General features: G+C 40.1%; 1 protein-coding gene across 2 annotated transcripts in view; it reads left to right on the forward strand.

Moving 5' to 3' along the window:
• Positions 1-26174, forward strand: part of LOC127008574 (uncharacterized) — a 79457-nt gene extending 53283 nt beyond the window's left edge. The window contains exons 5-20 of one of the 2 annotated variants that reach the window (XM_050880776.1): positions 931-1039; positions 1418-1526; positions 2011-2194; positions 2862-2994; positions 3612-3686; positions 6000-6121; positions 7149-7172; positions 8057-8101; positions 9064-9256; positions 9745-9936; positions 12381-12428; positions 14245-14313; positions 21048-21189; positions 21711-21818; positions 22949-23101; positions 24441-26174. In XM_050880776.1, coding sequence (XP_050736733.1) covers positions 931-1039; positions 1418-1526; positions 2011-2194; positions 2862-2994; positions 3612-3686; positions 6000-6121; positions 7149-7172; positions 8057-8101; positions 9064-9256; positions 9745-9936; positions 12381-12428; positions 14245-14313; positions 21048-21189; positions 21711-21818; positions 22949-23101; positions 24441-24855 — 2121 coding nt within the window. In that variant the 3' untranslated portion in view covers positions 24856-26174. The remainder of the gene's footprint in view (positions 1-930; positions 1040-1417; positions 1527-2010; positions 2195-2861; positions 2995-3611; positions 3687-5999; positions 6122-7148; positions 7173-8056; positions 8102-9063; positions 9257-9744; positions 9937-12380; positions 12429-14244; positions 14314-21047; positions 21190-21710; positions 21819-22948; positions 23102-24440) is intronic. The other variant, XM_050880777.1, reaches the window with a different exon arrangement.
• The last annotated feature ends 404 nt before the right edge of the window (positions 26175-26578 follow it).

The following is a 26578-nucleotide window of genomic DNA, read 5'->3' on the forward strand; positions in this document are numbered from 1 at the left end:
TTGTTTTGTTCTCAAAGAATATGCTCTAATGTACTGTATTTTATTTTCTCAAATGACAGCAGCCAAGTATTGAACATCTTGTGAAATATATCTAATATGAAAAAGATTTTCCATTGTTTCCCTGTAGACATGCTAAGTGAGGCAAGAGTCAGATTGGTTTTCAGTTTTGGGAGTGACCTGAAGCTCCTCTCGAGAATATGTGTCATAAGCAGGAGAGGAACTAGAAGCTAGTCTCCCAAAGTGTACTGCTGTAAAGTTTAGTAAGCCTTGAGTCATGTTAAGGTTTTCAGCAACTAACCCTGACACGGGGACATGAACAGTGACCCTTTGCAACATAAAGCACGACTCTCAAAGGTTTCTCACAACTAAGAGAACCTCATATGAAAATGATATTAGATTTAGTCTGCCCCACACTAACTTGATTTCCTAACATAGTCTAGATTCACATAATGGTATTTTTCAATTTTCATGTGTATTACTGGTTTAGTTTTAAGTGCCAGAGAAGGAACACGTGTGAGGGAAATGTATGATAGCCTGAGTAAGATTGGCTTCCTTTTCTGGCTGATCTCGTCTGTCTGTCTGTCCCAAACCCTTGCTCTGCACTAAGCCGGGTGACATCATGTGTTTTGTCCTGTTGCCCTGTTTTGTTTTTCTCATGTTTTTGTCTGATTTTTTGCTTTGATTGAATTTTCACTGATGATATTAATTTGAAAACTCAATTTTACCAAATATAATTTCATGTTGGGTCTAAGGTTTGTGTTCTTAATTTTTAAACAAACTTGACATTTTTCTTAAGTGAATAAATCCCAACAGCCAAGAAAGGAAAATTCCCCTTCCAAGATTGCTTCACATGCCTGTTTCTCCATCCTGACCTGCCCCCAAACACAAACCAAGATAGTTAGATTGTACTAACTCCCGACCCCCCTACAGACCACCACCTCGCACTCCACCACCAGCCAGCCCATGGGCATCCCTGGACTCAATGGGAAACGTCTGCTTGTTAAGATTGTGAAGGCAACAGGAGTGGGCTGCGAGAAACGTAAGTACTGAATCTATTATCATTATTATTATTACTGAGATCCATGAAAGTACATCAAGGGAAAATAAAGAGCTGATGGAGACCCAAACAGAGTCCCCTTGATGAGTAGACATGGTTGCATAATATTTACCTTGTTTATAAATGAGAAAAGCCAATTACTGTAAGTTGATGATTTAGCTACATAGACTGATACTAACCTCTTTTCTGGCCATTCGTTCATTTGTCTGTCAATGGAGCAGCACCTAATGGACTTTTTTGTTGTTATATTGTTTTTTTTGCCCTTGAGCTGCACCTCCGTAGCTGTAAAAATTATAAAACACCAAGAAACAGTACACAGGATTAGTGTGTGTGTTTTAACAGTGTTGTCGTTTTTCCCAGCGGTGTCTGAAGCCTACTCGGTGGTGGAGATGGATGAGCCGCCCCAGAAGTTCACAACCTCGGTGGTCAAGGACACCAGCTCACCATTCTGGGATGAGCAGTTCCTCTTGTATGTACTTATTACCCTCTTGTCCCCTCCCCCACCATTGTCTTGTCATTTCTTTTGGTTTTCTCATATTTCAGCTTATATTTTTTTTAAAGATGAGCAGTTCCTGTTTTATTTATGAATTACCCTCCTATCTCTTCCCTTTACCTTTCTTCCTTTTGTTTATATTTTTTGTTTCTTTGTGTCACTAATTTTTCTTCTCGTGAATGAATATTTCTTCTATGATTTATTAACACTACCTTCACCTCTTATTCTCTCATTACTGTTTCATCCAATCAGTGTACAGTGGAAATATACCCTGTGGAAATGAATACTGAAAATGACATCATGGACAACTATGGTCAAAATAAAGATCAATAACATATTCTTATTTGGCAGTTGTACAGTTTTATACCTTGCTTCAATTTTTTAGAGCAAATTTTGGTATGAATGTTAACTGGTGTGACTGAATTAACAAACATACTCTAGTCAACATGTCTTCCTACAGCGACCTGAGTGGCGGCACACTGGAGCTTCTGTTTGAGCTGTACGACAAGACCAATGGCAACTTCCTGGGTCTGGGCATCGTGGGTATTGAGGAACTTGTGGCCACACCCTCCCAGCGACAGATCATCCCCCTGCTGTCCCGACCATATGAGAATGACGAGGTCTCTGGATCACTCACTGTGGAGGTAAAAGACTTGCATTCCATAGCCTTGAGTATCTTTGTCTTCTTCTCATTTAAAGTCCATAGCCTGGAGTGAGTTGTCTATTTTCTTCCTCTACGTCTTCTGTGTCTTGACTGTTTGGGGTTGTGGGTTACCCCCAACCCACAACCCCAAACAGACTGGGTGCTCCTCCTAATGTCATGTGGCAGCACTGGGACTTCTCACAAGGGGATAGCCATGGCAGAAGTGTCTCCAACTTCCTCTGTTCTTGCATTCCCTCTCAGCACACTCAATCCCTCTCCTGTTAACCCGGTAGCAGTGATGGGCCAAATTTGTGCCATGATATAAACCCCCCAAAATAGATGATGTATAAACTGATCACAAATGCTTTGATATATATTATAAAATGGTTTGTGTGAGAGATGATTTTTTCTCATTTTTCTCGCTTAGAGGGACCATTAAGAAACATGATCCTCGCTGCTACTGGGTTAACTCCCTCTCTCTTGCTCTCTTCAGTACTCGTCCATTCTATTGATCTGTTTCACTGTCAGTTTTGATAAGCAGACATGGGTATAAAAGCTACTAGAGACAATGACAGTAAAGTAAGAAGAATGAAGAATGGGGGACAAAAACAATATGCAGTGAGTTAACAGGTGGGTGTTGACTCTTGCTTGTGTTCCTTTTGCCTCAGTTCCTGTTCCTGGACCGAGCTGACCTACCTGACCACACACTGCGCGCCAGCACCACCAGTCAGAGCGTCACACCACGAGGGGATCTGGTCACCACCACCACCACCACCTACATCAAGGCCCCGGACAACCAAGGTACAGTGTGCTGGTGCTGCTCTGAGGCTGTTGTGTGTGTCAGTGGCACTCACTCTGATTGGATAAGTGTATATATTTGCTGGACATATTTTAATTTTAGTGATATGAAGTGTTTGTGTTTGCCTGTGAGTATTTTGTGTCATCATTTTACCTGTTAAAGTTTCTCCATCTCTTGTAAATAGATGGTTGAGTTGGTCCCTTAAGAATTAGTGTGATTCAAATGATCTCAATGAAACCAATGATCAGCATATACAAATTATAATTCGTGAAAGTTAGATATTAGTAGTAAGCCACATAAACATAAGTACTGTCATACTATCCTAGTTTATACATGTTTAGAATACCATAGCTAGATTGTGTGAGAAATATATATGCTCTAGATAACTTTCAATATTTTTCCTGATATAGTAATAGTAATAAAAGAAGTCTTAGGGAAAATAATTAGCCTTTTACAAAACATAGATTTGTATAAGCTGTATAGGTTACTCAATCCTTCTTAATCTTAAATGTGTGATTGACTTTACTTGTGTTTGTGTGTGAGCCATTGTGCTAAACTTTTACCTTTTAAGCTCTCAGTGAGGAGAAAGGTTTTGTCACTAATGCCTAAGATGAATCAGGTGCCGTTGGAAGTGCAAGTCCTGGGTCTTACCGAAGAAGAGAGTCCTATCGAAAGGCCAACAACATTCGCTCAGGTGTGCAGGTGCCCTCGTGCATCACTAGAGGCTGGACGCTAGTTTGGACGCAAGGCCCACACCCCTTTAGTTGTTGTTTATTGGTGGAGTCATGAGTGTAAATATGTTCCCCTACTATCTTATCATTTCAGTTGCTTGATTACCTCAATCATCTTGTTTTAATGAAGAGATCCATTTACTGTATTTTTAGGCAACTTCTAAATGTTAATGTTAATTGTCGTCACAGTTGTGTAAATTTGCACTCGTAGCTTGTCATAATGTAAGACTGACTGTACACTCAAGCAAGCCTGGTTACAATGGCAGAGTTTATATCACCTGACTCCACCTACAAACAACTTTGGATATTGGTTCTTGTCACATGATGCATCTCCAACACAAGGCTACTTCACTGCACATGACAGAGAGTAGTTTCTCTTATACTAATTATTTATTCACTTTAATGATATTCCCTTCCGTTTGTCACTGAAACATGTTGTATTGCTGGAGAAACACTTGTGATGGGTCCATTTAAAAAGGGCACTCGTGACTGGATGATTAGATGATATCAGAGCACAGACACGTGGGACAACTGTATCTGGTTTACATCTGGGCCATTTATGAGACAAGCTTTGGTATTTGGTTGATGCAAACACACTGGATGAAGCACAAGCTGAGACATGATGGCAGAACACCTGCGTTGTATCCCTGCATTGGTCATAGGCTCTAGTCACCTGTAGAGAAGGGATGTTATAATGTTAAGTAGTCCTCGGTGAGTAATCTTCCTGCTCTCAAAAGTCGCTTGGGTGTGTTAGCTTACTCCCACAGGAAGCCTTCAAGAATATGCTCTTTTTTTGTTTTGCTGTTTAGACATGTAGTGCTGCGTAGGGGAGTTGCATAACTTACCAATGGAGACGTTTTTTGTGACTGCAAGTGCAAGAACATTTCTGGATTCTTAGATTAATAATGTATGTGTGACTACATGCTATTTGTAGTTAATAGAAATAGTAATTAAAGATAGCTTTGGTTGTTTTTTGGTACATTTATGTTACTTAGAATATTTATTCAGTGCAAAGTGATATTTGTACCTGGGAAAAGGTTCTCTTAATATCAGGAGTGAGCCACCTCTCAAAATTCAGAATGGCATGCCAAATTTCTAAAATCACTGACAGAAAACATGACAACTAACAATATTTTCGGTGGTGTTGCTGATGACTTTGTGGTCTAATTGATCAATTTGGTGGGAAAAATAGTATCCTTTTATAACTATTTTCCGAGCTACATCAAAAATCCACTTATACTTTTCCTTATAGTATACACATCCTAACCTTACGGCCCTCCCTTCCTCACCCAGCCCTTGAGCCTCCCATAGCAGACACTACACTAAAGAATCTCATTTCCTCATATCTTATAATCTAGTTATCAAGCTGAAGATACTATGGGTTGTATTTTAATGAAGAGATTTTCTATTCTCTTTTTCTATTACTCTCTCGGTCCCACACGTCCTCTGCATGTATCGAAACACACGAGAAATTAATGACAACAAGGAGAGGGTATTCCCCGGCTGCCTGGGACTGAACCCGCGACCAGCGTGACGGGAGAGCCACTCCTTACCGAGTTGGCCAAAGAGGTACCCCATTCGCTGAATGGGTTATGGGAGGCTCACTCATCAGGCCGTCACCGCACTACAGTATTATAAGACATTTCGCCGCCCAAGAACACATATTTGCCAAGGCTTTCGTAGGAGTTTTATGATCCTGGCGGTAGTGTGACCGTTCCTCTGTAACATGAACCTAAAAAAACACTCATTAGAGCCTGATTGACCCCCTCTTTGACTTTTAGAAATAGCTGCTGTGAGAAGCGAAAGCGTCTTATAATACGACCCTATTTCTTGCCATGCATACACCGATTTCTATTTTAAGCCTGTGCATACACAGTTTTTCAATACATATTATCACCCATTCACAGCTCTGACACCTCACCTCCCTTGAACCCCCTCTTAATACACATCCTAACCCATACAATTTCCTCTCTCACCCCTCCCTTGAACCCCACATTTCAGCTTTTCAGTACACATCCCCACCCATGCACAGCTCCCTCTCTCACCCCTCCCTCAAACCTTCCATCTCAGCTTTTTAATACACATCCTCACCCATGCACATCTCTCTTTGTCACCCCTTCCTTGAACCCCCCATTTCAACTTTTAAATACACATCCCCATCCACATTTGGCTTCCTTCCTTGCGCCTCCCTTCAACTCCCCATTTCAGCTGTTAACACGCATCCTCACCCACGCATGGCTCCCTTTCTCACCCCTCTCTTGAACACCCCATTTCAGACGTTATTGTGAATGGCGGGGACAGCGTGGCGGCGGTCGTCCTTCGTGACATTGAGGAGAAGAAAGCCGTGGTGACCAACAACGCCAGCAAGTCCACCATGATCATCCACGCCTCCAAAAAGGTGACTTGCCGAGGGCCATGCCACTCGTCACACAGGAGTATGTCTGTAGTGGCATGGCAAGGCTCAGGTGCTATGTTGGGAGTGTGTCATGTCAGCTAAAAAGTTATCCCCTCAGTTAATTTATAAGAGTTTTGGAGCTGAAATGGCATCACTGCTTCAGGTTCATGCGCCCCCCCCCAAAAAAAATTGAGTCAAGACACAAATTCAATGTTTTTTACTTGTGATCCATATTCTTTTTGGCTGAAATGATAGTTTTTACATTAGTGTCTGATGTGCTCCCAACATTTCTTCAGTTTAGGGCTGGCAGTGCTAGTAGACTTTCCTGCTTCAGTGGGTCACCCTTTGCCTGTCTCATTTGTAAATACTGAGATGTCATAAACTGTTAAGAGCTTTATAGGAAGATAGTGACACCTGTTCTTGAAGTTTAAAGGAATCTAAAGTACAATTATCAAAGAATTTTTAACCCCCTCACCTTCTTCATGATGATCGTAATGGATTCTTAAGAACTTTCATGACTGGGTATTTTAATAGCAATCAAAACACATGCCAAAGAGATGGAAGAACTATGAGTTTCTTTGGTGATGACACTTTAGCTGCAGTGATCATATTAACTGGAATTTAAGGAGCATGTAAAGCAGTCTTTTGTTGAAGCCTTCAGAGTAATCTTCATGTGTTGCAGACCTGTGGGGATGTGGTATCTATGTGGGAATTACTCTTTTTGTACATAAATCTTTTCTTGTAAATATCATGTTATCAAGACTACTTTGAGGGCTGACAAGCTGATTCCCTGCAGTGAAAATAGTTCCAAGGCTTGCATAGTGTATTTGTAAAGTGCATGTCCGTAGAGGCCTGTGCTTCCCCTACCTCATAGGTGCAACATTAGGCGTTGATGTGATTGATTCTCTTAATTGCATCCGTTACCCTGTTTTCAGTAGCACTAAGCTGCAGCACATGATTGGCTGCTGCAGTCACCCCCAGTAGTGACTTACTTATCAAAACTTTCCTTTTCTGTACTTATGCTCTCAAGGAATCATCCAAGAAAGTTATCCAGGTAAGATTATCTGTTCAGTCCCATCAACAAATACACACACTGATCTACCTTAATAAGCCATCACATTTATTGCTCTTTTGTTCAATCGTGTGAAATATATATAGTCAACCTTTTTCTCAGTAAAGAGTAGAGCATCCTCAAACACACTAATAGACACAGTAAGCCTCCTCTTGGCCATACAGAACCTTCAGCTTGTCACTGTGGGCGTGTGTTAACCATACTGTCTTTATTACCTGCGTACACTCCATGAAAACGTATCTTTACTCTTTTGAACCAGAGAGATCTTATTGTAGTGCCCTGGATTTATCATTATTGGAAAGTATTTATAATGCAGGAAGTTTTATAGATACTTAATACTAATGATATATCTAAGACACTACACTTATAATACCTCTTTGCTTCATGATTCCTTTTGAAACATTCAGAGTCCTGCCAAGGCTGCATCAGTCCTATATAAAACCACAAATGAAGCGTCTGGAGAAGGGGTGTAAGGGACAGAGCCATTTGTTTGCAGTTTGCAGTAGGAGAGGCAGGCTACACATCGCAGAAAGAACACGAAACAAGTTGCAGGGGAAAAGTGACCTTGTATTTGGTGTACCGGTGGTCGTTTTTCCCATGCAACTTATGTCTTGTTTTTTTATGGGATGTGTAGTCTGCCTTTCCACGTGCAAACTAGAAAAACTGTCTTTGTCCCTTACGTCCCTTCTCCTCTGGCTGTCTCATTTGTCTCCTATCTCAACTACATAAGTTACAAGGGTGAAGATACTTTTCCTTGGGCCATGTGCACACCAGCTTGTATGTATGTAGTTGTCCCTCTCCTCCAGTCCCTCCAGTAACAGTTAATCCCTGTCTCTCCTGCGCTCCGGTTGTTCTTGTTGCATCAGGTTCAGCGAGCTCCCAGTGGAGAGTACGAGGAGGTTCTCTCGCAGGTACTGTGGTTTTACTCCCTCATTGCCTCTCTGTCTTGTATACTTCATCTTTGCCTTCAACTCTTCTATTTGTCTTTACCTTCCCTGCACTCTTTCATTCTCCCTCTCTCCCTCCACTGTAAAGGAATCCTTTGAATGCATGTGCATGCCTCTTGTGGATTTGATTTGATTGTTTTATAAAAAAGACAAGATACTAAAGGGAAGAGTTGAGTATTGTAAGTACCAAAAGTGGTGATTCATATTTAATATGTTATATACACTTGTTCTCATTTAGGGTTGTACAAATTTAGTCAGTATTATCTTCCTTTTGAGAATGGATGTCATTATTACAGAGCCACAAAGATTTTATACTCAATCAGTCAACTGTGTTAGTGTGTCATTGCAGCTCCTTGATAATAATATTTTGTTATTAGCTCTTAAAATTTCTGGGTTCACTATTACATTTGGGCCATGACACTATTTATTTTCTCCACATCTGTAATATCCGTAACAGTACAAGTCACATTCATAACTTCCTTTGTCTTCTCTCTCTCACTCGTAGTACATTTTCTTCTTCTGGTGTTTCCTTTTCAATCAGGCACTGCTCTACTGTCCCTCTCTAGGTGTTAACACTGAATGATGAAATTCTGCTACATGTTTTACTGCTGTTGTAAAAATCTTGCACATCTGGAAATGTACATAGTATTTTGTAAAATATTTGAGCCACCAAAGAGCTGTGAATGCCCCAGATGATGCCTTAAAATCCTAATGGAAGCATCAAAGACCTTATAATGCACTCTCAGCATCTGTAAAAATCTTGACTGAAGCACCTCACCTCTGCATCCATCTGTTTTGCATGTGGATGGAGGTGCAGCCACATGACACCTCAGTAAAGTTTTCCAGGGTAGCATTTTGATAAGAGTTCTATTTGGAAAGGTTTGCACTTTTAACGAACATACTTAACACAGCCATTTCCTCCACAGCCCGACTTCGATGAGCAACGCAGCTACATGACAGACGAGCTCCTCAACCTTATGACAGCCACCACCACCACTGCCACGCCCACCATCACCACCACGGGAGCCCACACGACAGTCACCACGTCCACCACCACCGCCACACACTCTGCACCAGTCACCACCACTGCAGACACCAGTGAACCAGCAGAGAATGATGGTAAGTTGTGCTAGTAGAAGAACACCAGCTTGTATTTATGTAGTTGTCCCTCTCCTCCAGTCCCTCCAGTAACAGTTAATCCCTGTCTCTCCTGTGCTCCGGTTGTTCTTGTTGCATCAGGTTCAGCGAGCTCCCAGTGTAGACGCTTCTGCCTCTCACATCAACAGTTTCCAGAGGTTGAAGAGGAGATTAAGCTGGTGTTCGTGTGTCTTTTTCATGTTTGTGGTACAGAGGCTTTGTCAAACTACCACTAGTGTCATAAAACTACCCATGCAGATGCCAATAACTCCTATAAAACCCTTGTGAAATGGATGTGCATGAACTCTGAAATGCTTAGGATTTCTAGATTTCATATGTTTAGTCTCTGGTCTGCCTCATTAGTTTGTTTACTGTAAAGGAGGCAACTCAAGGGCAAAAATAAATAATAAAAAAGCCCGCTAATCACTGCTGCAAGAAAAAAAAGAACATCCATGACCTTTCACCCATAGATCGAGGAAGGAGCAGAGGCAACCGACGCAAGAGAGACTCCTTCTTTGGCACCTTAAAGAAGAGGTTTAGTCGGTCCAAAGTCCGTTCTAAAAGCATGGACCCGGGGCAGAGGGATCCGTCACTGGAGAGGGATCCTTCCATCGGTCGTTCTGTCTCCATGGAACGCTCATCCGCTCTCAACAGGGCCTCCGGTAGGTCCTCAAAGGAGTCCTTCACAGGCTAACATTGTAACCTTTTATAGCTCCCCTCTGTACCTAACCTGACCTGACTTAACCTAACCTAACTTAACCTGATATGACCTGACCTAACTTAACCTGATATGACCTGACCTAACTTAACCTTACCTAACATAGCCTAACCTGAGCTAATCTGACCTAACCTAACCTAACATGACCTGACTTGACCTAACCTAACTTAACCTGACCTGACCTAATCTAACTTGACCTGACCTGAATCAAACCAAACCAAACCATTCTTATGTCCTTATTACAGCCCACCAGAATCTAACATTGCAACCTGTTTCCTCTTTCCTCAACTCAAACGAACCTAAAATTATCAACATAACATGGTAACCTTTTCTCATTCCTTCAACCCAACCTGACCTACTTAACATTACCACCATGACCTAACATTGTAACCTCTTTGCAACTTTCCTCAACCCAAACTGATGTATTTAACTTTACTGCCAAACCCCAACATGGCAACCTTTATTTCTTCCTAACCAACCTCATTTAACCTAACAACTGTCATGTCGCTCCTTAGTAAAACCCCTTAAATGTAATCTATTTCAGCCGAAGCATCCGGTTATATCTTAATTGGCGCTGCCCTGGCGAGTTACTCTGAGTTATTCCATTCTAGTTTATTTTATTGTAATCCATGTTCTCTCCGCAGCTCTTACTTGTTCGTGCCAGCCCATCCTGTACTAACCCCTCTGCTTGTGTTTGATCTTTAATTCCTCTTTTATGGTTTCAGGTGTTCGTTCATCATAGCCGCAGTTCATTACTTTCTGCCTTACTTTGGTTGACCATCTTAAGTTGTGAATTAATGTGTAATTGCTCATCTGGAGTTCCTTGTGTTCTCTTACAGATTCACTCTTTTAGGATTTACATACGTTGCTCCAGATAGAAATTACAACACCAAAACTCAGGTGGCTGATTTGGAAATGTACAGTTTTAACAATGGGTACATGTGAGCTGGTAACTACTGTGCTTTACTCTAATTGCTTACTGGAGATGAGACTAACGTTCACATTCCCTCCTCTAACTAGAAATTTGGTGATAATGGCCTGCACAGCCTTCAGAACATTTTGATTCCTTAGTGAAATATTTCTGAAGTTAAAAATCATTCTCACATCACATGGCATACACACTATCTTTAATAAATCAGTTTGAACCACCATGCTTAATTTTGTGATGAAAGAAAAATGAAACAGTAGTGTATGGTGCTTAAAATCAGAAAACAACAATTCTAATTACCTTTATAGCATAGACATAAATTATGCATGGATATTTTAACTCTCTCAAAGAATGTATTGTTCTAAACTAACATAACATTTTCTTGTTATTCACTGACTGAAAATTAGAAAAGTTTATGATTTATCGTAGTGTTTAGCATTTTTCATGGAAGCCAAGTGTCCATGTGTATCATACTGTATGGCATTGCTGTGTACTGTTTTGGTAACAACTCAGGGAACCAATGTTCATGTTTGTGTGAGAATCCTAAAATCATCATACATGTGAAAGACAATTTAAATATGCCCTATGATATGGCATCATCTTCATAAAATCTTTGGTTCATATCCAGTTGATACTTTCTCAACATTGTGGTGCTTTTAACTCTAACGCTTCCCTAAGTATCCCACTAGATTATGATGTGTAGGACTCCCTATAGGGTTACCTAACCCCACAAATAACTGGACAAGTGCATTCCGTCATTGTGCTTCCTTCCTACATGATATATGAAGTAAAGCCACTCGTCACTATGATGCAGAAGCTTAAATTTAAACAACTTTGAACTTTGCCTCATTCTCTCAGATAGCTAAATCATTCTTCAGTGTTTGATGCTTTCTTTGATGTTGACTTTTATAATTACTCTTGATGTGTCAGCTTCCCTCACTGTGATGTTATCCTCTCGTCACCAGTCACATGTAGCTGTTTTGGCTGTCACAAGAGAACTGAAGCAACGTAAAAATCAGAATTACGATACCCAGTCTAAATTACTGTGTGTGTGTGTGTGTGTTTGGGTGTGAGTGTGTGGGTGTGGGTGTGAGTGTACGACTTAAACATTCACTGCACATTTATTCATCTATGTACCCACCAAATGAGTGTTGGTGTCAATGTTTGTGTAGAAAGCTTAACATTACCATTATGTACCACTAAAATCTCCCCTACTTTATTACTACTACTACTACTACTACTACTACTACTACTACTACTACTACTACTACTACTACTACTACTACTACTACTACTACTACTACTACCACCACCACTACTACTTCTACCATCACAATCGCTACTCTTTCTTCTTTACCACTAATACTATAACCATTCATTGTGTATGTGTGCCAATCGGAGGTTTTGGTGTGTTAGCCCGGCACTAATCGGCCCATTGTGTGTGTGTTGCTTTGTCCCAGATGAGGCCCAGCCAGGCACACCCTCCACCCAGGACAGTGCTGAGCCAAGTGAGTGTGCTGACTCATCTCCCTTGAGCTGACCCTAACCCAGTTAACCGCTACTAACACCGCTCTGCTCTCCTTCCTCTCCCGCTCTCTCCTTCTTTCCGAGTTGACTATCCCGTGCTATTTCTCCTCATAGATTCTCTTTTTCTTGTATCATCTCTTTCTCTCTTTTCCAGTCGAGTTTCCGTTGCCAGCTCATCTCTTTTTTCCTTGTGTTATATATTTGTAACTTTATTAACTTGATTTTTTACCTCTTGAACCTTGCTGAGTTGTGTTGTGATTAGTTTTATGATTTCTAGTGCCAGTCTACTCCCTTTCCCCTTTCTTCCTGTTGATTTTCTGGTATACTGGTTCTCCTCATCCACTTTTTCTTGTATTAGGGCTTTGCAACTTTATTAACTATTTTTTTCCCTTTGAACTCTGCTGGGTCGTGTTGTCATTAGCTTTGTGATCTTTAGTACCAGTCTTCTCTCCTTTTTCTCTCTTCCAGTTGATTTTTTTTTTGGTATACTGTTTCTCCTTATTCCCTTCTTTTTGTGTCAGGACTTTCTTGCTTCCTAAAGACCAAATTTCATCTTGTCTACAATCCTGAGTTGTGTTCCCAGCTCTCCTTCCTCTCTGTTACCTCTCCTCACCATACATTTTTTTATCATTGTTCCCAGACTTCATTAACACCCTTTTCTCCTTCCATACACTGCTGAGCTATGTTTTGACCTGTTTTCACTTCTAGCACAATTGACACTCCTCAGTCCTTGTAATATACTTTGTATGGTTGTGTAGTTTTTTGTCTGCAGTGTATATGAGACCACTAAGCCCTGCTCTTGTTTCTTGTATTTATAATTTCTTTGTTTTCTTCCAGTAGTGAGCAGTGTACTACTTGAGTGCTGAATTCTTAACAAGTCTTCATATGTTTAATTCTACTAATATAATTTTTTCCAACCAGCCTCTTTATTTGTGGTGTGCATCTCATTATCACTCACTCTGTTTTTAATTCTTACTCGTAAATATATCTGATGTTTCCTCTTATCTTGATCCCAAATTTCATCATACTCCACTGAATACTGTAAATTTTCTTTCCTCATTCTTTCTGTGATGTAGAAGTGTGAAGTGAGGATGAGAGTTATAGAGAGAGACTGCACTGCATACAAGGTTGAACGGTGCACATCTTCATTTGCAGTGTTGATCGTTGACCCTTATGTTAAAACACAGGGAACCAGCACCTCTTGAGAGACCCAAACTGTTCTTTGCCACACCTTGCACTTCCAACACAAAACTCTCACACAGGCAGCAGGAGCCATAGTTTGGTGTGATGTGATGTAATGTTTCTTTTCCCTTGTGACTGTCTAAAAAATGTATATATTATTTTTTCCCTGAATGTCTCTGTCCATATTATGTGTCCTCTGCTATATGTGTTGCATGAATTTATGAGTGTTATAGAAAAAAATGTAGGTAGCACTGTTAGATCTTGCTTCAGTGAGTGTTTTCTTTTTGAACAGAAACCTGAGATAACAATGAGTATGTCTGATATAAATGTACCTTGTTCCTGTGATATACAGATTCTCTGCAGCTGTACTACACACATGCTTTAAGAAACCTTAAGGATCTGATCTGAAAGAAAAATGTTGCAGTCCTCTCAGTTGTGGCTATATCTTGCAGAGTAAACTTGACATCACCTTTCCTGGCATAATACTGCTATTCATTTAAAACTGGCATTGCCTTTAGCTCTCTTCTTGAATTTTTCATTCCCTATACTGATTATTTTGGGGCTTAACTGCTCTCTATTTTTCTTCTTTCTATGACACGACTCTCTTAAATGAAGAGCTTCGGATCTCCACGAAAATTATAAATGCTTTCGGACGTTTCTTCAAGTTTAAGCGGAGTGAAAAAAGTGAGCATATTTTGAATTTAGGTTGAGCCCTTGACCTTATTCCACTCTCAGACACGAGTAAAAACTGAGTGTGTCGCAGTGGTATTCAGTTGTTGGCTGACCCTTGGGTATCGTTGTGGTGCAGCTGTGCAGTCTTGGAAACATCAAGTGTATGTTTCATGTATCAATGAACACAGGATGCAGTGCCAGATGTAATCTCTTATTTTGTGGCGGTGTATACCAAGTGTATATGTTGGATGTTTAGGAAGTATTGTTCAAGCATCGCTAGTACCCTTGAGTGACCAACCTTGACCCCAGCTGGGAGTGTGCCATCATCTGCTGTCCTGTTTGTTCAGCAGTAGTGATGCTCTTCTGGGGGAAAGCTGATGCTGCATACATAGGCTGCCTTGTAGGTTCAGAAACAGTCCCGTGGACAGTTTAACTTGCCAAATACTCTGTAATAACAACATTTAATGCTGTCTTTTTGAGTTACCTACTTGTTATTCAGAATGTATTTGAAGGAAGGATATATATTCCCATTATATCTGAAAATGTATTTTCTCAAACAATTCACTAAAAGAAAAATTCTGGTGGACTATGGCTTAGTGATCTGAAAGGGCTGCTGACTTTGTACATACCAACAGCTGTAGCTAGCAGGCAAACTCCCACAAAATAATGCTGACCATGTGTGCTTCCAAAAGAGATTCTCCTGCTGCTGAAGTCATATTGGGCAATGATTATTTAGTTGGTTCAATATTCTGTGGGATTACTGTCTTCCAACTAACTGAAATTACTTTGCTTTATCTATAGAACATATTCTCTCCTTATGTTATAGTCCCTTTAATGTCTTTACATATATACTAATCCACCATCATACCTTTTTAATTAGTTACAGGCATATGTCTGATTCCTAGCCATAGATATTAACCCCATCAACTGTATGTATGTGTGGTATCCTTGCATCTCTTACTCCAACAGTGTTTTTCCTCACAATTACATGACACAAGCCTGATGCTAACACTGGTTCCATTTTTACCTCCTTGCTCCACCTACCAGCCCCTGCCCACTACCTCTACCTCTTACATGCCCAACGTAAGTAGTGTCCACCCACCCACATGCCCGAGGGAGCCACACTAATGCTTCAGGAGGCTAGGCTCATAGGAATATTAACATCCCCTTCCTCATTTTGTCTTTGCCTGTCCACTCTTGTCACTGTTCCCTTGCAATAACTGATTTTTAAGTGAAAGAGGTTCACTTTGACATTTCTTAATTTTTCTTTTTTCCTAGTGTTTGTGTTACTTTGAAGTTTTTAATTTTGCTTAGTGTTTTTACATTTGTAGAAGAGATTCACTCTTTGGACTTTTTTGTTGAAAGGGAACAGGCCATTGGTGAAAGGCTCTGAAAATACTGGAAAATTTTCCTGTAGGTTTTAAGCAGTTTTATAATTTAAACATTTACATTTTAGAAATTACTTTAGATGCAGTTCCCAGAGACTGCCACTGTAGAGAGTATGTTTAAATATTACTATTTTATATTCTAAAATTTAGAGAAAATAAGGTATTTGAAAATTTTATTAAGATACACCATGGATTATATATAAGTTGTAGTCTTTTCAAACATGTTCCTCTGATGGCAAGGCAGTGTTTGTCTGGCCTCTCTTGATGGACTGGATTCATCTCTGGCTCTCATGGAGGTTGTCCCTTTATCACACTTCCTCTCGTGCTGCTTGATTCTATACTGCTTGCCTTAGCTCACCTCTTATACAAGAAAGACAGTCTTTGTCGACAAAGACTCAGAATGTTATAATTTACCTTAACAAAAGTATCAGTACATTTACTGATGAACAAAAGTATCAGTACATTTACTGCCATATTCATCACCAACTAACTGATCAGTAGAAGGTTTACTAGCAAGATTTTCACCACATTGCCCATACAAGACAAAGAGTGCATGCTGGGCGAAACATAGGCAGTAACACAGTAAACTCTAAGGGCACTGCCAGCCATGTTTACATTACTCAAGGCCTCTAATAATGGACAATGTCAACACCCCAGGCCGTTAGTACATGCCATACCCGTGCTTCTGAGTTGCTCCCTCACCTTCTCTTTATAGGGTGAAATGGTTTATTTCAGTACTGGTTTAACATTTCTGGCAAATAACAATGATATGTAGAGTGATATAAGATTTTTAATTTTTTTTCACTTTGTAATACTTTCATGTAATAATTTTTGTTTTGTTTTATTTTACTGATTTTTTTACAAACCTATCAGTTTTATGATCACGTCTGAGTTTAATGTTGCCAATCATAACTGTCCACCTTAAAGAAGAGGTGAGCTGAGGTAAATAATATAGAAACATGAAGCACAGGAGCATGTGTGATTGACGGACAACCTCCACATGAGCGAGAGAGGATGCATTCAATCAGAGGAGGTCTGACAAATGCCGCCTGGGTCCCAGAGGAACACGTTTTAACATATTATAGATGAATGTACTTCTGATAGGAGTTGAACTCAGTCCAAAGGTTATGCATAGGCCTTACCATGTTAATGTGGTAAATGTTCAGAGAGTTGCCCATCTCACTGTGATACTTCTCACCCTAACCATGGGTTAGATCTCATAATTCTATGCATTTTGAACCCCCTCTATATTCATCGCAAATTGATAGAAACGCTGCCAGTGATTTTTTAAAAGTTAGTGTTTTTTTGCAGGCCACGGTGTGGTCTGCATGTTCTAAAAAAAAAATAATAATAATAACCACACATGATAGACCTGATCTCACATGCGTGGGCTAATCGCTAACCTAGCATACCATCGCTAACCAAGCGTTTGTAGAAAAGATATGAAGACCTAGTGATGTTTCATAAGGCAGGTAATGAATGTGAGCCATTGTGCGGCGGCGGCAGCACCGCCACGTCGACGCCACGTGGCGGCCGCAAAAAACTCACTAACTTTTCAAAAATTGCTAGCAGCGTTTCTAACAGTTTGTGGCGCACATAAATGGGGTTCAAAATGCGTAGAATAATGAAATCTAACCGATGGGAAGTGTGAGAAGTAAGTGTGAGAAGAGACGGGGAACAAAGTATCCCAGTCCCCCCCGTGACGCCCCGAGGCGGCCACAAAAAACTCACTAACTTTTCAAAAATCGCTAGCATCTTTTCTATCAATTTGCGATGCATATATATGGGGTTCAAAATGCATAGAATTATGAGATCTAACCCATGGTTAGGGTGAGAAGTACCACAGTGAGATGGGCAACTCTCTGAACATTTACCGATAATGTTTCATAACATAACTCATTTCAGTTGATATATTAGTAATGTTTTATATTTCTTTGGAAAACTGGTGAAGAGGTAGCTTGGGTTTTAACGCAGAACATTACTGATTTTCTGTGTCAGGGAATCATTGTTTATTTGGTAAATCTCTGGTGACGGACAGTGTCCTCCAGGCTTCTCTTGGACCATCTGATGAACTGGCTTATTAACTCTATTGACTGCTTTATTAAACTGCCACAATACAAGTGTTCCATGGATACTCATGCTTATGCCACCCTGGGGGCTTTTTAGGATAAGGTGTTTGGGGGCAGATATGTTCAGGAATCTTCACATCAAGCCTATGGTTTCTGTGTTGATTTTATTTCATTTCACACTAATGCCATTCATGCTGGGCTTCCCTAGACATTTGAGTGTCAGTTCGTGAGTCATTTTAATGTGCTTCTCTCTGTCCTCTCTTCACTGACTCTGCTCTTAATCTTCTTGTCTTTTCATCCTTAACTTCAACTGCCACTCCTGTGCCTTGGATGTTGTGTCGCGGTGAGTTGCCTTGCCACGTGTGCCTTGCTTGTGCTGGAATGCTGTATGTAGAGAGCACCCGTGTCCTGTCCATTTGTGACTGATGACTCCATGCATGGGCTTCAGTTGCCCCAGTACTGTCTCTTTTCAGATTGTAAACTTACACACGCACCTTTAGAAGTAAGATTTTAACCACATATACATGTACATATAGATTTACTTTTGTAATATGTATATACTGTAGTTGGATTAGCTTCACACCGAACATCAGAAGTAAGAGTAGTAGTACTACTGTGACTAATTTTACTCCAGTATGTGCTTAAGTTTCAGCACTCAGAGTCTAGTTTCATAAAGAATTTGAAATACTTGAGGTAGGAAGAAGGTGGCCATGTACCATTGTATCCTGTTTATTGCAGCTTTATGCTTCCACTTGTATACATTGCTGCTGCAGTATACTAGGTTGTGTTTGGCTTTGTACTCACCCCGTCAAAAGAAAAGCAAAAAGTCTCCAAATTGTCAATTATACAATTCATAAGAGAAAAAATCTGAAAGATTGAGTTGAGGAATATAAATGAATTAGCTTCAAAATGAATTGAGTGTTTATCAATCTCTATTCAGGGAATATTCAATTTCCATACCCCCAGTTAAATTTTTCAGTTATATTCCTGACCTGAGTACTAATTTGAGAGGTGTTTAGTAATTAATGAACGCACCTCAGCTGACTGAGGGGTGAAGGTGCCTGCATGACTTAGCCGAGCTTACAGCAGGAAAGTTGGTAATGGATGCTGAAGTATATATAGTATTTACATGAGTCTAGTGTTTATAATTCTAATCAGTACCATTATTGCCAATTTCATCATCATTAACTTGTAATTGTTTTAAGGCTATTCCATTTAGAATCTCTAATTGTACCCAATCCAAGGAAAGTTAATTTTATTTCACGAGTATCTACATTAGCAGTATTAACTGTCATTTTGCATACTGTCAACCAAGCATCACATTTGCACTAGAATTAAAGCAATAGGTGATAGAACTTGATGTAGTTGCAGTAACAATAGAACAGTTTTAGATAATGCATCTGCAGAAGCTGAATAAGGGTATGCTTGCCAGTTTTCACACACCATCCCAAGTAATAATCATATCAGGGAAGAAAACTACTTTGGAAAATGGAGATGAGGCATAAAAATGAAAAATTGTTATGTTAGTCAAAGTGTCTACAGAATCATTGAATATTGCTGGAGTGACTTTGGTCGGCATTGTCAGACGCTTCCACCTATCAGACCAACTATTTTCAAAGGTCAAAGAGGACATCAGTCAGGTTCTGATGCCTGTTTTTTAGATTCTAAGTACCTAATAAGAGACAAACTACCACCAGTGTCAAAACTATCCCTGGAAGTGCCCAAAATCCCAACAAAAGCCTTGTCAAATATGTGTGCTTGGGTGTGGAACTGTTTAAGAATATGGCCCTTTGTGTTGTCAGCAATTACCCCTTGAGACTGGATCAAGGCTTATTATTTGCATATTTTGTGAACGGTAACCCGGGCAGCAGTAGCATGTGGCACAGTACCCAGAAGCTGACCCTGTGCACTGGGTTGTTTCTGTAAGAGACAATCCCATGTGGAGGAGGTCAAGGGGGCTCCCACAAAGCTCATAGATAGAGCAAATCGATGGATCTTGCTGGGAGGGTTTTGGTATGGAAAAAGTGTCTGCGTGGAGATGCTTGAATGGGCCTCAGGGATGGCGTGGTTGGGTGGGCGAGGCAATGTGGCCCCCGTCGTATGACCCTATTGGCTGATGTATATTGAACTTAATTTTGACGTTGCATTTTTGTACCTCACTTAATTTTTTTAGTAATTATTTCCTTGATATGAATACTATTTGGAATGGTGGGTATGAAGTGGCAGATTTACCTCACTTCCCATGATGCATCCCAACAATTGTACTAACCAGGAATTCACTAACCCGAGCCTCGTGGTAGTGTTGTGTGGCGTGTCTTTGCTTCACCTTAAACTTGAGCCTCACGTAAAGGAGGTAGTGTTAAGATGTGTTGCTTTAGTACTCTTTTATAACCTCTTGTGCCTTTGATTCAGACTGAGCTTTAGTTTATAAAATTCTCATTACTAATAATTATTATACATATATATTGGGTCTGTCTGAGCTTGTAAACATTCTGAAGTGTTCTCTTATCTGCTTTGCTTTGCTTAGCTCTTGTCTATACAAAAATGAATATTCTCTTTGTCCTTGTTCCATTGACATAATCTTTACTGTTTCTAATACCAGTGTTGTTATTACTGTTACTGTTTATGTCATGTTATTAAAGCTGTTACTTGCAACTAAACTCACACATTCAGTTTAGCATCAAAACTCTCAAAACACACACATGTACACACATACACTTTGCTTCTGTGGTGCATTGGTCAAGCACTCAGCTTGCCATCATTGTATCCTGTGGTATTTGTCTTGTTCTGGCTGAAGAGTTTTCCCTCTGACAAGATGTAATTACTGTCCCCCTTCAGCAGGAGAAATGTGTGTGTATGGTGTTAAAAATTTCAGCTTTCCTCAAAGATCAGCGAATTAGCTCTGAAGCTCTCTCCGGGAGGGTATTAGCTGGCAACCACAAGTCCACTCCAGCACATTATCAGACCATGAGTGAATTGCACACACACACACACACACACACACACACACACACACATACACACATACACACACACAGTGAAGCATTAAGCTATGGAATAGGTTGAAGGAGGAGGTGGTTTGTGCAAGAAACATTCATGATTTTAAGGAAAAGTTAGACAAGAGCGGGTATGGAGACGGGACAGTGCGAGCGTAGCTCTTTTCCCGTATGTAACAACTAGGTAAATACAACTAGGTAAATACACACACACACACACACACACACACACACATACCAGAGGGGTACCCTCAATAATGGTGCCTTGGGGTCATCATCAGGGCTGCTGTCAGTGCCCCCTGGTGCTGGTGGTGATGCGGGCTCCACTCGGTCCTCCCTCAGCGATGCCTCAGCCATCAGCAGCTCCTCCACACGCACTTACGTCAACGAGGCGTCAACACTCATCGTTGAGACCAGCGAAAATGGTGTCTTCAAGTTAGTATTGCTGAGTGCTGCTGTGTTTGGTGGGGAGCTTTTTATTTTTTTATTATTATTATTTTTTTTTACAGCAAGGGAAGCAGTATAAGGGTAAAAGACAAAAACAAAAAAAGCCCGCTTGACCCTGCTTCTATAAAAGATAAAAGAATGAGAGGCTGTTTACGTTTGCATGTTTGGATGAATGTGTGATGGAATGTTACTGAAGTTGGTAGTAATGAGTTATTTATTCTTATAGGAGTTTAGACGTGCTGGATACTGTGTTGCATTGGTGTCTTGTTTCTGTGTGTGGATGATATAGTTGCATTTTAGTTATTATTTTTAAATGTAAGGATTTCAGTATGTCATTGTTTTGTGAGTGTATGACAGATGCAGGTGTTTTTGGTGTATTCCAGGTGGTATGTAAGCAGCAACACATTATAATTAGAGTGTGACTGATGTGTTAGGCAATTTTTTTATGTCAGATGTTCATGGATTGTCCTAAAGTTGTATTAACGGGGTGGAATTGGATCTCTTCCTAGGCACTACCTCATCCCTTTATCACTGCAGCAGAAGAGCAAGTGGAGGAAGAAAGGCTTGAAGCTTCATATATTTGGGGAGCACACCTTTGTAGCCAAGCACATGTCCAGGTAAGTGATAATATGCCCAGTTATGGCAGTGTGCAATGGTGTTTTCTAGAAATGTGAGCTTGACTTCACAAACCGTTGAGAGATCTTTCCACATTCATAGCTGTGTGACTGAGATATGTCGGGAATATTTAAGGGAATTTTGTCATGCAAATTTAAAATGTGAAAATATGAGCTGTGATTATTACACAAATAACTATGTCGTATCAGTGCCAAATATAAACCTGATAGCAACATAACTTTTCATATAAATTTTTTTTTGTACCAGTTTATTACAATTTTGAAAAATGAAATATTCTTCAAAGAAAATATGCTCCTTCCACTCTTGATTTGATTGCAGCATTCAGTTTTCCAATAAGTTCAGAGGTTATGAAGTTACAACATATTTCCAAATAAGTTATGTTTTGAAAAATTGCCATCTGAAGGTTTATTGTCACCATAAGTTTTGGAATTATTCAGTTACTAGTATTTGTATAAGTGTTATCTAAGCTGTATTTACATTACATGACATTATCTGAACTCATGTGGCTCCTGGTCCCCTCTCATTATTAGGATATGACACACTAAAAAGTGTGGGTCTCGTGGGTGCCACCCCACTCATTGTTGTCAGGTCATGAATTCAAAATCCTCCTGCCTTGTAGTCTTTTTCCCCTTTCTTTGTGGCTTTCTTTTGCTGTCTCTTCTTTTTCTTGTTATTGCATGCCATCTTACTAATCTCTGTTCTTCTGTTTTGCCTTCTCAATACTTCCAAGTGGTGGGAGTTACATAACCCCACTGATGTCAGGAGGTTGGTGTCGTTGTAAGGCGATTGGTAACTTTGGCAGGCATATTCTACAAATTTACACGTTTCAATGAATAAAACGGTAAAAGAAAAATATAGAAAAGGAAGATGCTGTTGCACTGCAGTGCGGCGCGCTTAGCTGGGGGTCACAATAAGTCACAATAAGTCAATATTGACATAGTAATTACTGAGAAAGGTCAAAATCACTTTACCACAATCATCCTTGAAACTTTAGTTATCTTTCTACACCAAAATAAAAAAAATGGAATATTTTTAAGGTAAAATCGTAAAAATTGCAGACACTCACACCAGAATAATAGCCTTGCCAATCTGTTCTCCTTCCATCCTTCAGCTCAACACAGTGTGAAGTGTGCCAGAAGAATCTTGGACGAAGGTTCGGCAAGCAGGGCTACATATGCCGGGACTGTGGCTACAAGTGTCACAAGCCGTGCCATGTGAAAACGGAGACCACCTGCCCCAAGTCAACCGTCAACAACATGGATCTGTGAGTACCCTGACGCTGCATCCACTTGCCTCCACATGTTGCTTGCTCAGCTTGGTGTTCACTCTACAGTTTTTCATTGTTCACAGATACAGGGTCAAGGCCTACCCCATTTAATTTATCAAAGATGTGTTATGTTAGGATTTTACTGATTTGGTAGTTTTAATCCCAGCCTTCTTCAAATGGTCATTTATTTTTAGTTTTTAATTGTCTGCAGATACAGGGTCAAAGAATACCCCATTTAATTTATCGACACTGTGTTATATTAAGATTTTGCTGATTTGGTACTATTTTAATTCCCAACCTTCATGAAACTGACATTTATCTTATTCCTCTGGTGATGATGTGTAAATCCATAAATTAAATGGGCCGTTCGCCTTTTCCCTGCCCTTTGCATTAGATTCCTTTTGTAAACAAGTAAGCAACACTCTGCCAAACCTCACATTGATCCCCTTGTGCAATGTTGATGGTAGTGCTAGTTTAGATCTTTCTGTACTGATGACAATTTATAGATAGAAAGATGGTGTGCTTAGAGGTGTTGGTGATGTGCATCAGAAGTAAGTATATGTCTTGCAAGGCTGGCAGGCATGATGCTGCTCCTTCTCCCTCTCACCCTCTAACACAGCAAGTTTCATCTTCTTGTTTGTTGAGCTTTTTTATGATCCTATTTTGTGTGTAGGTCTGGATTGCTTCTGACTCTTTTCCTTCTGTTTTTTTTTTTACCAGTGTTGTGAATATCTAGGTTTGCTGTCATGTTCAAGCCATACTATGCCAAAGAATCACAACCTGTGTTATTTTTAGATGGTTTTCTTTTCTCTCTTGGATATACATCAGTCAGAGGTGCAGAAACACCAACCAGGCAAAGTCTTCAATGACAAAAGCAGAAATCTTCACTCTACATCTAATTCAGTCTGAGCTACACGTTGAAACAGTCTGAGATTCTTTGGACTACATAGTACTGGCAACTTGACAGTGACAAACCCGCTTCTCTTCCTCCCTGCATTCTTTTGTGTGCCTGTGCTTGTGCTCACACATGTCAATATATGGTAGTAATTTTACAGATTCGTAGTAGTTACTCATGTTTTTGTTGATGAAACACTTTTGACAAAACTTTTCATCTTAAGGAATGCTGTATAGCACTCACATGATCTCTGAGGACTGGGATGTGCATATTCTCATGGCCAACTTTGAGGGGCTGTACCAAGCCCAGAGGTTATATAACTGTTTTATGGCCAGTGAGGAAGAGCATGTGTGTCTTAGTCTTCTAGTCTGTAATGTATCCCCTCCGAGGTGTGTAAAACTAATGTGTGTTTTGGTCTCTTGTCTCTCTGACTGCATGCAGCGTGACTGTTGGCGAGGAGGGCAGGGAAGCCCCTCCAGGGATGCATCTTAAGTGTACCCAGACCCTCACTTCCCCTCACTCCCCTTACCACTCCCTTCCTACCATTAAAGAAAACTCCAATGTTGACATCCCCAAATGTAGACCTTCCCCTACCCTAAACAATGGAGCCCCTTGCCCTGACTCTAAGCCAGTGGAAGGTGGAGGCAGCACTGGCAAGACTAAGGTGCAGCGTTCAATTTCCTTTGGTAATGAGAGAGTGAAGCCCAAGTTTACCTCCTTTGGTGAGAGGCAGGGCGAGGGTCCTCCCCCTCCCCCATCATCCTCACCCCCCTCCACCCCCCCTGCTGTGATGGATTTTCTCCTGCCAGTACTGAAAGTGGAGAATTGTGATAGTGACACAATGCAGCACAGATAAGGCAAAGAGCTGGCTGCTGTAAAAAAGAGACATTTTCCCCAAAAATTTATCCTTCCCTACTTTAGTTTTTTACAACCTGTAGCTGACATTTTAATATGTTTCCCTTCTGTTCAGTTTAGAAGTGTCTTTACTAAGATGAAAATAGCTAACCCCTCCCATTTTATATATCCTCCTTTAGCTCTTCCTTCATCCCTTCTGTTAGCATATAATTATAGTAAGACGTCAATTTAACTTGAGATAGATACCAAAGAAACTCATATTAAATTGATTTCACTCTAAATCTGTTTTAATCGAATGGAGTTTATTAGTTTGGTACTGGAGAGACCTCAGTGATTAAAATGCATTTATTGACATACAAAAACAGAAAGAACTGAGTAAGGACCATTCATAAATATATAGTATGAGACTGAAGAAGCAAAGATTCTCTGAGGATGATTGAAATGCTGCTACCTGACATGAAATGACACGACATGTTCTGCTTCTGATTCATGTTAAATTGACGCTCTACTGTACTATAAAACCATACTAAAACCTCATCATAAATTCAGTTGTTCGAATCAAACTTTGTATAGATTGTTAGTGTACCGCAGGCAGTGAAAATCACAGTGTTTGCGTATCATGTGTAGCATAACTTTTTTCCTTCTTTTGTCATGCTGTACACATTTTCTCCTATAACAGTGTGTATCTGAAAATCATACTCAATTAGAATTAGATGAGATGTGTAAGAGGACAATCATAAAAAAGGTAGGTAGAAGCAATGAGTGTTATCAATGCAGGTGGATTAGTGATCTAAAGGGATTATTACAGGATAATCAGATAGGTGAATCGTGAGTGGAATTATGAAGTAACAAATGCAAGTGATGACAATGTAGATGAATGCATGAAAGCAATTAAAGGGAGAAAAAGTAGGTTTCCCAAATGTATTGCAGACAGGGTGTGGCTGAGGACTGAGTGTCTGATTTATAAATATGTTAAAGTTTCAGGCATAGAAAATAGGAGTGGGGTGAAGCTTAAGTTTAACAGTCATATAAAACTTAAGAAGGCTCATGCAAGTAATCAAAGCTAATACATAAGGATATACTAGATTACACGTGATATTGCTCTTCCATGTCTTGATTTTTAAATGCATCTTGTGAAGAATGATGAAATATGCAGAAAAAGATGATTGAACTTACTGTAGCATTCCTTTCTTCCACACTCAGAAAAAGATATTAAATTCTAATAAAAAAAAAGTCTTTCTCAGTGTTCCAAAACAGGGAAGCAAGAGTGAAGATATTAGTTGTCTCATGCTGTAAGGTGTAACGCAGAACAGCTTAACGGAATAACACAGCTGTTGCATAATGTTGCATAATGTTGCATAATGTTGCATAATGCCTTCCCCATAACCTTTACAGCCTTCGTACATACCCTCTATAGTGTAATTATAGAGGTCCTTATGTAGTGAAGCTCCATAAGTAGAGTAGAGAAGAGCTGATTGAGCCTAACATTACCCTCAACCCCTCGTTTCCATGCCTGAGTAACAAGCAAACAACTGCACAGGACAAAAGTGTGTCAAGTGAAGCCACAGGGACAATGAACCAACATTACATGATACAAGTCTTTCATAATGATATTTTCCCCCCACTGAATGCCACTCTCTGAGGACTTTTGAGGTAATTACACCATCACCGTGCAGCAGTCTGTGTCGGGTCAGAGAGGAAAAGTTCACCAATTAGTACGCACT

The sequence above is a fragment of the Eriocheir sinensis genome, chromosome 38 (assembly GCF_024679095.1).
Source record: "Eriocheir sinensis breed Jianghai 21 chromosome 38, ASM2467909v1, whole genome shotgun sequence".
Taxonomy (NCBI): domain Eukaryota; kingdom Metazoa; phylum Arthropoda; class Malacostraca; order Decapoda; family Varunidae; genus Eriocheir; species Eriocheir sinensis.